The sequence below is a fragment of the Orbicella faveolata genome, unplaced genomic scaffold (genome assembly GCF_042242905.1).
Source record: "Orbicella faveolata isolate gen_17 unplaced genomic scaffold, um_ofav_v1 contig_13, whole genome shotgun sequence".
NCBI classification, from domain to species: Eukaryota; Metazoa; Cnidaria; class Anthozoa; order Scleractinia; family Merulinidae; genus Orbicella; species Orbicella faveolata.
The window spans coordinates 32764959-32781510 of record NW_028301540.1 but is presented as its reverse complement, the minus strand read 5'-3'; the positions used below and the strand labels follow the sequence as shown (position 1 = coordinate 32781510).

General features: G+C 40.0%; 4 protein-coding genes across 5 annotated transcripts; 3 read left to right on the top strand and 1 right to left on the bottom strand.

Moving 5' to 3' along the window:
• The first annotated feature begins 1325 nt into the window (after positions 1-1325).
• LOC110050041 (uncharacterized) lies at positions 1326-3194 on the top strand. Its single transcript, XM_020755910.2, has one exon. It carries the CDS (start codon positions 1464-1466, stop codon positions 2457-2459), a length of 996 nt encoding a protein of 331 aa, XP_020611569.2. The 5' UTR covers positions 1326-1463; the 3' UTR covers positions 2460-3194.
• Positions 3195-5091: 1897 nt separating this feature from the next.
• Positions 5092-6628, top strand: LOC110050042 (uncharacterized). Its single transcript, XM_020755911.2, has one exon. The coding sequence runs from the start codon at positions 5262-5264 to the stop codon at positions 6240-6242; it is 981 nt and encodes a 326-aa protein (XP_020611570.2). The 5' UTR covers positions 5092-5261; the 3' UTR covers positions 6243-6628.
• Positions 6629-9783: 3155 nt separating this feature from the next.
• LOC110049919 (beta-1,3-galactosyltransferase 1-like) lies at positions 9784-12105 on the top strand. Its single transcript, XM_089285570.1, has 2 exons — positions 9784-10261; positions 10978-12105. Exons 1-2 carry the CDS (start codon positions 9801-9803, stop codon positions 11717-11719), a joined length of 1203 nt encoding a protein of 400 aa, XP_089141696.1. The 5' UTR covers positions 9784-9800; the 3' UTR covers positions 11720-12105.
• A 1085-nt stretch (positions 12106-13190) lies between these two features.
• On the bottom strand, positions 13191-16521 carry LOC110050045 (endoribonuclease YbeY-like). 2 transcript variants are annotated; one of them, XM_020755912.2, is made up of 5 exons: positions 16087-16518; positions 15200-15334; positions 14916-14984; positions 14277-14374; positions 13191-13795 (listed from the first exon to the last, which is right to left on the bottom strand). In XM_020755912.2, exons 1-5 carry the CDS (start codon positions 16294-16296, stop codon positions 13705-13707), a joined length of 603 nt encoding a protein of 200 aa, XP_020611571.2. In that variant the 5' UTR covers positions 16297-16518; the 3' UTR covers positions 13191-13704. The 2 variants fall into 2 exon arrangements, with proteins under 2 accessions (XP_020611571.2, XP_020611572.2); XM_020755913.2 differs by lacking the exon at positions 14916-14984 and having other exon boundaries at positions 16087-16521.
• Positions 16522-16552: the final 31 nt, after the last annotated feature.

Below are 16552 nucleotides of genomic sequence, written 5' to 3'. Positions count from 1 at the left end.
GAAAATACGTAAAACAAAAGTGATATTTAAGGGGTGAAAATTAACGACAAGGTAAAATAAAATACAATGAAATAAGATAATAGCAGGAAATTATTTGATTATTTTATTTTACCTCATTTTGCATTCTCAATCATTAAAATACGTATTTCCGGTTTTACGCAAATGTAAACGTGATCACGTAAACTCGCCTAAATATCTTTGCGGAAATTCTCAAAAAATCTTCTAAATATTACAAAGAATTTTCTAAATATCTCAAAAAAACCCTCTAAATATCTCTTATATATGTCGTAAAAATACACCGATTTTGAATCACTCAGGCTGAAATGTTTAAAATGTTCTTGCAGTGGTAGGAGTTGAGGAAGATTCTGAAACGCTTCGATGTTACCAGCCTCCGCCATTTTCGAAAATAGACGTTTTTCGACAGGGCAGTTTGTTGCCCAGTTTCAAACCATATGATTATACTCTTGAAAATTCTTCCTTTCAAATTTTCAAATAGTCGTGTGCATATGAATAAATAATAATTAGATGGATAAAGAACAAATTCTCTAGAGAATATCACGTGGTCTGTAATGGGAAAACAAATCGCCCGAGCGAAAAAGGTCTAATTCAACGCTTTTAGTGATATGGAATATATTTTTCTAGTGGAAAATCGCTAACTGGATTGTTTCTGGCATATAAAACTGAGTATTGTTTCGAGGGAATAGCGCATATCCCAATAAATACCCCAATAAACATCCGGATATTTGTGGAAGGGCCTACACGTGACTCACACGTGAATAATAAAAATTCTTTATATATACCCGACATTTATGAAAAACAAGGTGAGGTTTCGGGCGAAAACACGGTGAATATTTATAAACGCAGAGACTAACGTAGGATAAGTATTTTTTTAAAGGTGCACTTTATTTTTTCCCGCTGGCCAAACCAGCCTTCTTCAGGTACAATGGGAATTTTAGGTGATATTTGTGGAAAGGTCTATTCACGTGCAGTCCGAGCCCTCGAGCGAACTCGAACTAATTTCTAGTAAAATTTTATCGCTATTTCTCCTGATTCTTCGATAGAAGTTATATCATATGGCTATGGAAACTAAACATTTAAACTTGAAAAATTTGGTCTCATAAGACGCTTCGCTCTTTCGCATTTTTGGAGGAAATTAAAATATAAAATTGTTTACCGTCTAAAGTCCAGTCGCCAGCCGCGTGCAAAGCGATCTTTGACCTGTTCACGTGCGCAGTTTGCCTCTGACCCGTGGAACTGATAAGTCAGCCAATCAAGAGCGCAGAGAAAGCCCGCGAATTATCATTCATTCTCCCTCATTCATGCATTCATTGGCGACGCGCAAGCAAACAAAACTACAGTAAATATACACGTTCTTGCCACTTGGGGCTCGACACAAGTCTGGGAAGGTGGAAGGGGTATTGTTGAGGTATTGAGTAGATTACATAACCAGAAAGAGACTAAGAATGGATCTTTTGTATAACGATGTTGTAGAAGAAGATGTATACGAAACTCCGAACGACTTCTCGGAGTTTCTGGAGTTCACAAACGTCCTTAACATCCCGTTAAACGAAAAGTATTTCAACGAGTTGAGGGCTCGTCGACTGGAAAGCAAAGGTGCGTTGAGCCAAAGCCTGTCTGTGTTCGATCAGGGCATTAAGGACGGCAGATATCTATCAAGTGAGTATAGAAATGAAAGAAGATTACAGAATGCCTTATGGAGAGTTTGGTGGCGACAGACGCGCGCTCGTTTCCACGCCAGCGTCAAGGAAATCCCAGACGGTGAGAACATTGTCGAAGAAGCCATTCCCGAGGTGCGAACTCTTCGTATTCGAGGAGCAGACATCGGCGATTTTCCAACAGAATATGTCATCCCTGCACTACTACCTCACGAAATCCCAGTAGTTGGAACTTATGTTGACCCTAAAATTGTTCCTGGATTTGCTTATCGAGTTCGCCCAAACGGAACTGACGACTACCTCTTTGACGGAGCCGCGCTGGTGTTGAAAAGCATTGGTAAAGGTTATGGCAAAAGGCTTACCTTCCACAGTGAGGCGACTGAAAATGACAATTACTTTTGGTCAGACAGCAACAACGAAGAAGGCTTTTCGTTTTCGATTCAAGTCATTTTCGAAGGCGACAAGTTTCACGTGTTGGATCGCCAAGGACGTAGAGTGGCCGAAACAACGCTTACTGCAGTAGGTAGCGAACAGGAGATCGAAAAAATCTCTCTTCGAAAGCGACATCTAATCGTGGTTGTTTCTGTGGAAATGGAGTGCACATTAAAATTTTCACCCCTCGAGCACGTGCCGGAACATTTACGCGGTCAGACGGTTGATCTGCCAGCATCCGGAATAGCACTGAGTCAGAAGGACTGGAAATGTTGGAAAGCCGAGACAGTCGAGATCAGAAATGTTCATATCCCGGATTTGGGCGCTTGTTCATTTCAATCAGTCGTTTAAACCGACTAATTGTTGCGGGAAAACTTGTACTTTTTAATCCGCAGAAACTTTTGAAGCGTGACTCATTCTTATTCGCGTTGACGACAGACAAGTAGTGATATTTGCATAGTTCGTGATAATTATGTCAGACATGAACAATTCAAAATCATTGTTTATTTATCCTTTGTCGCTAAGTGAAGAATCATTTGGTTTCTCTGGTGAATTGCAAAGATTGTTGGAATGAAACTCATCTAAAATTGTCTTTATCCTTAAAACTTAACCTACTAGCCTTGTGAGGTTTTTCCTTTCTCAATCACCTATTCAGGAAAATTATTTGAATATTTGATCTACATTTTCGGACTTTGAACTCGAGTTTTGAGTTTGCAAGTTGCGCTCTGAAGGGAAAAAGTTATCACAGAAATATTACTTGTAAAGGTTAAAATATGCGGGATAAAATAAGGCAGGGGTTATTTGTGAATGTCTCTTTGCAAAAGAAAAACAAAGGTTTATGGATATTTATTTAGGATGTTTCAGCTAAAAATATTGGCTTGTAATATATGTTAATTTAATATCATTGTACAGAAATTAATTTTATCACAGATGTAAAATAATCCTTTCAAGGAGGTTATAGAATTTCATTTTTACTGCAGTGAAACATAACTTCTGAAATGTAAGTATAATGTGTGAAGAGATAAATTATGTAAATAATAGGTTACCAAGATTTAAAGAATAAAGTTGTGGTTATATTGTTATAAATGGTTATTTTAATTAGAGTTTTAGCCAAGCCTTGCTCTAGTCAGTGAACTCTTCTTTGGCCTGATGTGAACTTTCTTTATGAGACCTACACTAGAAACACACCTCTTGCTGCCCAATATTGGTAAAGGGGTGTCTTCCAAAAGAGATGATAAACTTTCAGAAGAAGGTGGCAATTTTAGAGGGGCTATGTGTTAGAGGGCTTTCTGAATTGGGTGGTGTTAGCCTAAGAGGGCATCTGTCCAAGGGAGGTGTCTGTTTCAGGGGCATCTACTCAAAGAGAAGTCAGTCTGCCTCAGAGGGTGGTTTACTTATGGGAAAGTACACTTCCATGAAAGGGTGTATGCCTAAAGGCTTTACACACTACAATTTGTCAGCCCATAATTGAAAAGTATATCTGTTGTGGTGTTAAATATGCACACAATAAATGTAAGACAAACACATGGCCTGGTACATAATACCTGGCTATGTACCTTAATAGATCCTAGGATATCTATGCTAGAAGGGTGTCTGTTAAGGGAGATGTTCACCTTATAAACGGGTTAATGGGAGACAAACTAAAAGCGAGGATCCCCTCGATCGAGTGTCTGGCCACAGGCTAACCTCAACTTGGAACGTTCCCGGCCTGGGGGAGGTCTCTGACATAGACATATATCTTTCAGAAAGACGGTTCCACCTCTCCAGATCTCTGTCCCAGAGAGACGTCTTTAATCTTTAATCTTTAATCATTATTTATACACGGTAAAAACATCAGGTAGAAAAAAAAAACACTTTACAAGGGTGACTTACTAAGGGAGGTGTTCCCAAAAAGTTGAATTCTTTTGTTAGAGGGATATCTACCTTGGGCTAGACTGCGAGCAGTCTCTCTTTTGCTCGAAAATCCGTTAGAGAGCACGCAAAGAAGAACGCAACACGAGTGATCGGTCGTGAGCGTATGCGAAGCCGCGAGTCGCAAGAAGCGCGAGCGTCGGAAGACGAGTGAAAAGTCTTCCGACGCCCGCGCTACTCGCTGCTCGTGGCATCACCGCTAGCACGTCACGTTCACAGTCACTCTGTACGCTCACTTATTTTGCGTTCTTCCCCACGTATTTTCGAGAAAAAAAAAGAGATTGTTCAAATTCTCATCTCTTTATCAGCGGTTTCCGTAGCCTGATCAGGTCTAAGGCGGTCCGAGTCCGCTCTCCTCCACAGAGGAGGGAGTGGAGGCGAGCGAACTCAGACCGTCTGGGAACCGATCAGGCTACAGTTTGTGCAGACCATTTGTTCTTGTGGAGGCAAATAAATGGCAGATATGATAGTTCTTGGAGGTTCTTTCACGCGAATTCATTTTTTAGTACGTAGTGAAAACAGGGGAGGGGGAGAAGATAATTGTCCGGCGAGGGGAAGAAGTGAAAGCGTTTGTATAACTGGCGTATGGGTTTCAAACACGGAGTTTCCAAAATTGATATTGAAAGTGGAAAAAATAAGCTAAGCAAGAAAATATTTCGATTTTGCGCTAATTGTTTTTCAATTACAAATATTAGTATGGAGCCTTAATGAGTCGACATCTACCTCAGAATTATCGTTAGTTTCATGTTAAGATAGGTTACTGGGAGGGGAGGGCAACTTATAAAAATTTTAGTTGACTTGGGGTTAGGTGACGGCTCTATCAACTATACTATGCAGTAGAAGACAGAGTACGCCCCGCCTGTTCACAGTCTATCATTAAGACTAAAGTCAGCTTTGTTATTTGTGATAAAACTTTAACGTGTGTTGACTACGATGATTCAAATTCCCTTTTGTCTTCCAGTGAGAAGCTGGGGAAAGTGAATAGCAGCTGCTGGAGCAGGTGCCACGCCCATGTCATTTCTTGTTGGACTGATAGACCTGTTGCGTTTGTTCAAATTAACCCCACCCTAAAAGGAGTGGTCGAAAAACTCGAACCGTAAATATTTCGTTCTAGCCTGCAATGGTTCACTGCCTAGCATGGATAGTCGTTTTTGAAGAAAATGCATCGGTGAAATCGAAAGAGGAAACGATACAGGGATGGTTCAACTAAAGTTCATTTAAATGTTAAGCTTAAATTAAGTCATGGGAAGCTTTATCAGCCTTCTACGAGACATAAGAACCGTCTACAGGGACCTGAAGGTAACTCTAAAACTTACTGCTAGAATTGTTCTGAAAGTGCACGGTATTGTGGAGGATGTGGAGCAAACAGTTCAAGACCTAAAGGCGGCCGTTAAAGGATTGTCCTCTAAAATTCAACCACAAGATGGAATGGGCGAGGTCGCTTTTGAAGCTCTAGTGGAAAGCGTGGAAACCAAAGCAATTTCGCTGAAAACTTCCCTAATCGAAGCTACTAGTCAAGTATTTAATGAAGACCTCGTCAGAAATACTCAGGAAAAATGGGATAAGGTTATGCAATACTCGAGACAGAGCAGCGAGGCTTTGGCAAACATTGTGGCAAATTCTTCGTTTAATGTTATTGGACAACGTGTTGACGGTTCACAGCTGGCAAATACAGTAGAAGAGGCAGTTTCTTTATCGCACATCAGAGAAAATGAATCAAGCAACAACAATGATCAAGCTTTGGTGCCTATTGTTTTGGAGAAATTACCCGGCATCACAGATGGGGAAGAGATTCGAGATTTTGAGGTTTTGCCCCTGGACCTTATGGATAGCTTTTGGAAATGTGACATCGGCTGTTTCAACATCGACTGCACTGATTTTCGTCAGCTACCTACCCCCCGTCAACAAGGCGAAAGCAGCTCGCATTCAAAGAAAAAGAAAACGAAAAAACGCAGTAGAAGGCCGTCAAAATCTGGCAAAAAGGCCGCAGCAAGTGCTAGCTCTTCAGGTAAAACAACATCAAGGGAACACAACCAAACCCCAGCTAGGTATCACAAGAATCGTAGGCAACCAAGGGAAAATGTTGCTTTGGAGTTGATTTTCTTGATCGCTATTTTATATGAAGGAGTGACTATGTCTGACAATGATTTGTCAGTGCGTGGAAATACGTGGAACGAAACAAATAGGAGGCGCGCTGCCGAAATTATTGAACTTGATGACTAACGGGTGAACGTCAAATAAGGAACTTCACAGGTACTGACAGGTGCCTGTTAAGTCAAAAAAAAAACACATTAATGCTCAGAGCCTTCATTCACCTTGAACAGCGGTCTAGAACGGTGTGGAGCCGTAGTCGTCTCGTTTCTCGATCGCTCTTTGAACGAAAATCTCAGTTCAAATTATCGTTTGTTATGGTCACTTAATTAAAAAACGCTTGGCTTAGAATGGCAGCAACTTAACTTCCTGTATTCCTGTAAAAATATTTCTTCTTTTTCAATCATGGGGGATATTTTTAGTGACGTACTACCCGGCTAGTGCCAATTTTTCTTATTAAACGATGGAATAATATTTCAGGCTTCTAGAAACTATTAAATTGTTTTTGTTTGGGTAAACATGAAGTGGTGTATTATACTTGTATACTTATGTGTTACACTTTATTGGTTTGAAAGGAACCGAACAACAATTCAACAAGTTCATCCTGTACTTTACAGAACGGGCAGTCTGGTGTAAAAAGTGATTGGAATGCAAGGGTTAGTAAATTAAAACTGATCAAAATGAGTTTCTAGCCCCAAATTAAATAGAATGTTATAAGTCTGAGATTAACTGGCTGCTTCGTGGCCCGGCATCCGAAGTAAGCTGCGCAACGGACGACTACAAAAGTCAACGATCAAAAACGCGTCGACGAAATTGTATCAATGAAACTATAGCAGTGGACGGCTCTACAGCTCAATAAGCTTAATAATACATGGCATATTTCTCACCTTATGTGCAAATTACCAAAAAACAAGCCGTCTAGCATGGCGGTCTAACATGGCCGTCGCAAGGTTGTAGCGCTAACTCGCCCCGATAAGACGCCTGCTCTGCAGGCTAGCCAGTCTCTTATTTCAGTATTTTAAAATGTTTCTTCATCTCGTTAAGCGCTTCAAGCCGTTTGCTTTGCTTGTTTTGCTGTTTTTCCTAAGTCTTTTATACACGTTGAATTCCTTCGTAAATGTTAAGAACAAAGTCGTCAAGGATTTCCTCCACCCAAAATTAATTGATAACGAAGCCGCCCATTTCGATAACAACTTTCAATTGTTCGAACCGGTTTCAAAAAGAAACTCGCACAATACGAAGCGTCAAAGAAGACGGACTTTGGAAAAACGTTTATAGATGCAGCTGAGAATGCCTCATTAAACAATTTGGCGTTCGTTGGAAAGCTTTCGAAGCAGAACAATGTTCGTTATAGTAATGAGCTTTTCCTTCTAATTCAAATCCATTCCAGTCCTGAAAATTTCATGGGTCGACAAGTCATCAGATTGTCTTGAGGAAGTCTGGATCAGTCTTTTGGTAAACCACAAGAAAATAACTCCTAGGTAGGTAAAGATTTTCTTATCAACTAGACTGAGTAGAGCATTTAATACACTACATCACGATTTCAAATTTGCAAGCTGTATCTTACATATAGCCAAAATGATTTGTTCGAAATTTTCTCGGATGTTTGCACCGGTTGCAAAGTTTTCTTTCGTTATTTAGGCAGTAAAATATTAACTTCGTCGAACGTCTGCTTTTGGATTTAGATTGAAAGCCATATATTTTTACTTGTGGAAACATTCCCTGTAAAATACCTGGTAGAGCCTGGATGTTCACTGCGAATTTGCTAAAAGTTGTACCAGTCATAAAACTGCTAGGTAGGCCCGGGGAGTTAGAGGAGAGGAGGGCACATTCAGTTCGGGAAAAAAAAAACTTCCGTGATTGAATCCAGCACAAAAAGTCGATCAACATACCATATTTGGCAGGCATGCCATCTGGGAGACGAGAACACTTATTCCAAATTCGAAACGTACCAATCTTCAGAACACGTTTGAAGTTGTCCTTCAGTAGCATTTCGGAATAGATAAATAAATTCAATTGAGGCCTTCTTTCATTCCCTGATGATGCCGTAGAACAGCGAAAGCTCGGAATAAAAATACAGTAGCTCAAGGCCTCAATTTAATCAATATATCTGTACAAAGATTCATTTGAATTGGTTCGATAGTTCAATGTTTTTTTCTTTTTCGCTACTGGCACACTGACTCCACAATAGAAATCGAATTTTACACCATGCAGAAAAGAATAACATTTACCGGGGGGAGGGGCGGGGAACAACCAGCCGAGTGGGGCTTCCCTATCTGCTTCGTAGAGTGGGTGGTAGAGGCTGACAGGCGGGGAGTCTCTGTGTAAATATAATTATTAATAAATGGGCATGCTCATTGAACACAGAGTGCAATGACCGTTTTGGAAGATATTAATTGTTACAGACCAAAGTTAACATAACAAATGCAACTTCGTTACATTTCGGCTAAAGGCATCATGAAGCATCATAAAGCTGTGTCTCAAGGGCTAAACATGACAATCTTATTGAATGCTTAAGAGAATCTGGTTTTCGAGTAAACAGACATAATTATAGGGTTTGGCTTGCTTGCAATATGAGCTTAAAAAAAAGTGTCGATGTCTTGATATACTGATATATCTGTAAATCGTAATTCGTGATGTTTGAAACATCGAAACATGCTCTATAAACTGAAAAGCGTCGTTGTGTTTGAAAAAAGAAATGTCACAGCAACATATTATATTACTACAGCAACCGAAGGCGCACGAAACACGATTACAGCGAGTAGCTGTGTATGTAGAGCAAAGACTAAATTGTAATAATCAATATTGACAGATAAAGCCCAGTCTGGACAAAGCCGGCAGATAGAATGTTTATGGCGTTCTGTTTTGTTTGGTCAACTAAACGTGGTCGACTGTTTTAAAACCCTGTGTTTCACGAGCGTGTGTAAATTAGAAAAAATTTCTGAGATTCCAGGAGAGTGGAAAAATGTACCTGGAAACACTGCAAAAAATATAGAAACCTCGTACATAATTTTGAAAAAAATTAAGGACATCATCAAAATGTTCGACACTACTCACACTGTACTTTTGCGGCTTTTGATTTTTGTCGTCACATAACCCTTGCGCTGCAACATCGGCCCAAGGAACATATAGATGTAACTCTCAATAACCGCCATGATGTATGTTGACCATTTAAAAATGCAAATTTGCTGTGAGGAGGGCGAACAGTGGAAAGAAAAAAAAGGTGTCGGAAAATCGGCTCATCCCGGCCCCAAAGTGAAGAGTGCCGAATTAAGCATTTTATTATATTTTTCATTTCTGAGCCAAATTAGCATGGAATATCGAGTCCATCATACGGTTAACAAGTTTGGAATGCTTAATCGGTTTCTTGACTTGTTAACTGCGCGAGTAGTTTAACTTTTAGAATTTGTCGACTAAAATTTAGAACATCTTATACTACAACACTTAAAAGCATAACATGGCTACGAAAAATAAGTATCAGAAATAAGACATAGAAGTTGAAATTTGCCGATTTATCAAGTTCTTTTTTTTTCACGAGCTAAATTTGCAATAGAATACGAAACAATTGGCAGCAATAGTAAATAAAGTTGAACTGACACTTAATAACCCAATTAATTCAGTGAACTAGGGGACCTTCCTAACCGCCACGTTTCAAATTATCATTACCTCTGAATTTGTTTTGGTTTGGAAATGTTTCATCTTAAGCGCTTAAAACCGTTCGCCTTGTTGTTATCGCTGAATGTCCTCATTCTGTTGCCATTGTTTATCGTTCTCCTCGCGAACTATGAAAACAAGGTCGCTCAGATTAAGTTTCGTCGTCCAAACCAGTCCAGAAACGACGAATTTGTCACTGACATGAACAAACAACTTCCTCTTCTTCGAGAAGCTTTCAAAAAGACACTCAGTGAATACGAAACGTCGAGAACATTTGGAAAGAAGTTTACAGCCGCAGTTAAGAGCCCCTCGTTCAAGAACATGCAGTTGACAGGAAAGATTTCGAAGCAGCACATTCACTGTAATAATGAGCTTTTCCTTCTGATTCAAGTCCATTCTATTCCTAAAAATTTCATGAGTCGACAAGCCATCAGATTGTCTTGGGGAAGTATGGATCATTTTATAGGCAAAACACAAAAAATTAACGCCACATTGAGGTAGGTAAACCCTTTCCAAAAACTTCAAGTAACCAAGCAAGACTCACCCGGACAACTTGAACTAAATAAACTTATAAAGATCTGCGCTGGGGATGAAATTGACAAACAAACAGTAATAGTTTGTAAGTCGGGCAGGACCGATTGGATGAACTTTCTTTTCCTTCAAGACATTTATTCCAATATTTTTCTTAGGCAAAACTGGCCATCGTGCATTACGACGGTTAGAATATATTGGCCTAGTGGATTGAAATACCAGGGCTTTGAAGACAGTAGAATCAAAGAACGTTTGGCCAATCTTTGGGCATCTTTACTTTCAGTCAGAGTATAATTAACTTGGGGACGTAGTTCGTTTTGATTCCAAGGTATTACCTTGATCATCTCTTGTTAAGTATACATTTTAGTAAGCACAGCTAAAAACTACCGAATGGAAATGTTTGCTTAATGAATGTTTTTTCGCTTTACAATGTCGTTAGTACGTCTCAGTCACAACTGAATACTGCAAAAATATGGCTTTCCTTGACTTCTGTGTAAGGTTTGCATGATATTTTGGTAAAATGTACTACAACCATCTTTTCTTCCTACGGTGGATTAATTCCTACTTTTCGCTGTGCATTTCGAGTTGATGCACTTGGGAATTTGGAATGCACTCAGAAGAAGGTAATGTAAGTTTACCCCTTATTGGTAGAAATGTTTCAAGTCCTTTTCTTATATTTCAGGTCTTGGAAAACAGTATTTCTAATTGGACAGAACTCCAACCCCAAGCTAAATGACTTGGTTCATCAGGAAGCAAGCATCTACAAAGACATCGTCATAGGATCTTTTAAGGATACATATCGCAACCTTTACATGAAGATGGTGTTTAGCCTCAAATGGCCACTGGACCAAAAGTGCCAGGCTTCTTACATCCTTAAGACAGATGAGGACTGTTTTGTTAATGTAGGCAATCTTCTTAACTGGCTCAGCAACCACCATTTAGCCAATGGGACACACCCACTTTATGCCGGTAGAGTTCAGCTAGACATGGAAGTTATAAGGGATAAGGGAAGTCGTTACTACGTCTCTGAGAAAGATCATCCCGCCGAGATATTTCAGCCTTATGTGTCCGGTGGAGGCTATGTTTTCAGTGGAAGTCTGCTGCCATCACTTGCTGAAGTTTCACAGAGTTCGCCGCTTTTTCCAAACGAAGATGCGTTGCTCGGCTCTCTAATGTATCGGCTTGGGGTACAACCGACAGACAACAACAAATTTTTGCCTTCAATCTTCTGTGAAATCCCTGATATAGACAGGTTCCGAGAAGCAAACATGTGTGCTTTGTCAAGACAGATTGTTTTGCATGGTGTACAGGACAAGCACCAACTGGAAATGCATTTTAACAGCGTCTTGCTAAATTATTTTCCCTCGCTTTGTTCTTTAGAGACCAATTACGAGAATATGCGAGATCACTGCAAATCAAATTAACAAATCAGAATGCTGTAAGAGAGAAATCTTGAACAAAAACCAGTAATTAATTTGAACAAGTCTATGCTACTGATCGAGGGAAACTAAAAAGAGTATCTCGCTTTTATAGATTTGCACCCGCGCTTGAGATCCACTTGATGATCTCCTGTATTCTCCCAAACTGATTTCTTGACATTTTATTTATATACAAGGAAAATTTAGTTGTTAATTACTTATAAGAAAGTCAAGAAAACCAAAGTTGGCAACTAAAACGAGTCCACCATGCGCACCTGTCACTCGTCATACTCGTCTGACGTTGTCTCAACAAATGGTCCGCAAAACAGTTCAAAATTAAAGTTAAGTTGAAAAAGGAAAATGTAACCAGTTTTTTTTTTTTTTTTAAGGGAAAACTAACTAAGAAATGTAGAAACTTTACGAAAACACGCGGAAGTAGAGGGTTTATTGCTAATAGTAAGTCAAATTATTCTCGCATTTTGGTCGGCTCTTATATTTATTGGAGGACATACGTATAGATGACGATATAAAAATTTTTGTTTCTCTATTATAGATGTCATATTGCCGTGCGTCTGTTTAGTAGTTGATCACAAAAGTCGTGAAAATGTTGTAAGAACATCATTGATACACTTGGCTATCTCCTCCTGTGCCATTGTTTTGTTTTTACCATATTACGTCATTTATGAATATCATTTGTCATAGAACGCCAGCAAATGTATAACAATGATTGTTACACGGTACCTACGTATCCAATCAGATTACGCGCTGAGTTGAGAATTCGTTATCGTTTATCAGAAGAGTGGCATGAATGGGTAAAACGGAAACTGGGATCTACTAGAACGGGAATTCGGTTCACTGGGACTGGAAAACAAAGTAATAAAAAAAGGGAATGCAGTTTGAGCAAAAAAAGAAAAAAAATGAAAAACAGGCTTGGAAATGCGACTTGGGCAAATTTTGGCCTGGGAAATGGAATTTCTACTCTTCTCCCACCCCTCTAGTCCAGTTCTGGCCCTTTCTGTGTCACGCAACTAGCGTTGCATGACAGAGATAGGGCCAGAACTGGACTACCACCCCTCAGGACTCTCTCAGAAATAATTGGATTGTGCCAACCAACCGATCGGGTAAGTCTGCTGATAAGTACTTCGCGAATTTGCTTGGTAACAGGACCTACTCTCGTATTGTACAAGCCAAGATATTTCCACACTTTGGACCTGCTGTTTCTAAGACACTCGCGTTGTCGATTGAGTGAGAAACCTGGATACCACGATACCATGCGATTCAAGCACAATCGATTGTCGCGTAAGTTAAAGTTTTCGATAATCTATGATCCTCACACCACCAGTACTAGTTAATATTCGGTCAGTAGGTTGTGTTAATTGTGTCTAGAAAGAGAAAAGGGGAAACTAAACACGAAGGAACTAAAAAAGATCTGCGCGGAGGGTAAACAAACATATAAACGAGAAAATAAACAACAGTATTGCACGATGGAGATAGAGTTATCAGTCCTCTATCCTTTTCTATTCCTGCTACTTCACGCCTCTCTTCCACAATCTAAAAACAGACAAGGATCGGAATTCGTAATGAGGTCTTACTATTTTTCGTACGTTTTGCCTAATAATTGCTCTCTAAGGAACCTCGTTCTCAGGGCCTTAACCACTTTTTAATTGGCGAGGAGAAGGCCCTGGGGCTGAGGTTGGACTGTATAGTTACCAGTCCCCCACGCATATCGTACGACTCAGTTTAACAACTCAACCTGATCCAAAATAAACAGATTACTTTTTGAGTCACTGGGAGAGTGGCCGTGCCGAGCGCCAGACCATTTCGATTTATGAATGTCAACTTCGTTTTCTTGAGTCCTGTTGACATAACAACCAACGTTTGGAGAAACTATGGCATGAAATCTTTTCTCGCCAACCAGTTTGCCTTTGCTGAAGACTGTTTCTTCAGTCCTTTTGTTGAATTACACAGTGAGTGATTTGAACTCCGCTAATTCATTCCCCTTTCAAATCATCTGCTCCCTTCTCGCCATCTTGTGCATATTCAGCATTTCCTGAAAAACGTTTGGTTTCTTCGTCCAAAGGCCTGAAAACATACAAATGAGTCAAAGCTAGTGACTAATGAACACCTGCAATTAATTGACTAGAATTGCTGTTCAAAAAGGCCTACTTCTACGTCTACAGAGGCGCTCTCTTACAGAAGTTTCCCCCAGGGCACCTTCCGTAAGGGTCATAGGGACCATCACCCAAAATGTGCAAACTTCAACAAAGGGATTGCCTCATGTAAGGGGCTACGTCACAAAAGGGACTATCTCATGCACAGTTGTAAGGGACCACAAAATGTAAGGGGCCATTTCCTACAAGATGACAACACCTCCCTAAAGGGGACAAACTTCCATAAGAGGACTCTATCCAGGAGAACGTCCCACAACATTTTTACACATAACCCACTATAAAAAGAAATATCCAATGAAGATCGGGGGTCATACAGGCATGATCTGGTACTCAGATACTGGTACTACGGGTGGTACTAGGGGTGGTTACACTTTATTGCCATTCTCACTTACATGATAAAATGTTCCACTTTCTCTGGAGTTATAGGCACCGCATTGTAGCCAGTTATTCTGTTGAATTCAGTTAGGACTTCTATCTCCTTTTTGCGCATCTGCACAGGAAAACGAAATCAAGTCAATACAACTTGTTAATATGATCACGCATATTTACCATGAAGAGCTCTTGTGGTGGCCATCCAGTTCTCATCAGGAGATTTTAATGACCACATATTTTTTTTCCAAGAACACAACTGAGCCAGCTTGGCCAGATACAAGCCCTCAACCTCACTATCCAAAGTCCAACACCCAAGGAAGGACTCCCATGTCAAAAAGTCGGGAATGCTCATTAGAAAACTTGAATTAAACCCCTAAAGGAGACCAATCTGGAAATGGTTTGAGATTTATTGGTCCCTAAAAGATACCATTTTAAAATACAATGGAGTGGTGTTTTATCTTGTTTTATCCCGCTTTTTCGATCATCCCCACTGACCGAGAGCCTGGAACAGGCTAATCAGGCCCGGAGCTTATCCCCATTTCTGAAGCATGAAGTGACCAGGAGTACTTGTGCTCTCTCCTGGATGGGATGCTAGACCATTGCAGGATTCCCCGCCCCCAGCATTACTATTTGTCGGTACACATTAAAGGACAAGATACCTTGTTCAGGTTGTTCTGTGTGTCATGTGTATATCCTAGTAAGTGACAAAGACCATGTGTTATTATCACCTGGAGATGAATGAAAGAATAAATCACAAACTGAAACAGTTCTTCGACTGGGCTTTGAGGCTTGAGGATCAAGAATCAAGTCACCTCGTTCAAAGTTTCAAGTGACTGTCACTTACATTTGACTGCTAAGTACTGTTTATCATTACATGGCCTAATCATTAAAGTTCTTGCAAGTGTCCAGCATTCTAATCATGAGGTCACTGTGAATGGCTTACCGGTAAATAATCATCTAAATGTTTTCCATCAGCTTCACAGTCTTTCACAATTTGTGGAGTTCCAAGGACGATATCGCCCAATGTATAATCATATTCCAGCCGTGGTACAGGTGGAAGGACACCAGGGACCAGATTCTGTTATACAGAAAAATACTGTACACATGTTGAAATGTGCAGTTTCAGAAAATATCTAATACCCCCTGGTACTCACACCTGGGAAGGTCACCGGAAATTCCAAAAAGGTTGTGGGTCAGTAAAGCAAAAAATAGATGAGTAAGGGAAAGTACGACGCTAAAAATTAATTTCCAGAGGGTCATGGCGAGAGAGTTTAAAACAAAATGTCTTCCATCTACAAGCAAGAGTATGGATATTTTCTGGAATAACAACCAAACAGACCAAACCAGAGAATGACTTGTACACAGAAAAGGCCTTACAGGAAGTGAGGTGGACTTTCAGTCATTTACTTTTTTTTTTTCATGAAAAGAAACTAAGAACCCTGTAAACTACAGGCAGAACTCAGAACCATACCCCTCCCCTACCCAAAACCTTCTGGAGGTCCAGTGAGTCACATAATCATAGGACAATCTGTTTTTATCGACACCCCCCAGATTCAGACAGCTTAGTTTTCTGTTGTTGGCAGGCACCTTTGAAGTTTTCATCTGAGAAGTTCAAAATTGTGTTGGCTCCTTTGAAATAATTGTCCGACATTCCCTCCTTAGTGGGTGGGGGGTGGGGAAGGGGGGTTGGGGGAATGCAGATAAACAATTGGAATGTCCCATTTCAAGTCATTTGTCAAATTAAATTAAGCTGGTATGCTCAACATTCAAACTTAACATTCTTCAGCTTCAAAGCACAGTTGGCAAACGTGATAATTTTTTTCCACTTACCTCAAAGTACGGAAATGCAAGAATATCAGTCACAACATTTCTTCTACGGTAGCGCAGATTGAGGCTCTTTATGTAACCTTTCCCAACAAACATGAGGTTCACGTCAAAATGGCCGATTCTTAGGATTTCCATGAGAGCATTGCAGTTCGATAAAATGACAGGGAGATTTAAAGCAGTGCGCTTTTGAATGCTTCTAATCCACACCACCATAATTTCATGAGTGGGGTAAAAACTTTCAGTGAGCTTCTTGCAGATGTGTGTAAGTGACACTAAGCGTCACACTAAGAATCCTATCAATTATCCAGTCCTTTGCCTGTAGTTTCTTTGTCCAATCTACCCATAGTAGTTCTGTTGCTTTATATTAAGGCAGGAATCTTGATAATCCCATGACCCCGTTAAGACGTTTTATCATGAAATGGCTCGCAATATATAGAGAGGACGTATAGTGTTAAATACATGACATAAT

Excerpts from the sequence above, each read along its gene's own strand:
- LOC110049919 (XM_089285570.1), top strand. The coding sequence starts at position 9,801 with ATGTTTCATCTTAAGCGCTTAAAACCGTTCGCCTTGTTGTTATCGCTG. Across the intron at positions 10,262-10,977 it reads AAAATTAACGCCACATTGAG|GTCTTGGAAAACAGTATTTC; the intron begins GTAGGTAAACCC and ends CTTATATTTCAG.
- LOC110050041 (XM_020755910.2), top strand. The coding sequence starts at position 1,464 with ATGGATCTTTTGTATAACGATGTTGTAGAAGAAGATGTATACGAAACT.
- LOC110050042 (XM_020755911.2), top strand. The coding sequence starts at position 5,262 with ATGGGAAGCTTTATCAGCCTTCTACGAGACATAAGAACCGTCTACAGG.
- LOC110050045 (XM_020755912.2), bottom strand. The coding sequence starts at position 16,296 with ATGGTGGTGTGGATTAGAAGCATTCAAAAGCGCACTGCTTTAAATCTC. Across the intron at positions 14,985-15,199 it reads ATTTAGATGATTATTTACCG|GTGATAATAACACATGGTCT; the intron begins GTAAGCCATTCA and ends ATTCATCTCCAG. Across the intron at positions 13,796-14,276 it reads AAAGTGGAACATTTTATCAT|GCCTTTGGACGAAGAAACCA; the intron begins GTAAGTGAGAAT and ends GTATGTTTTCAG.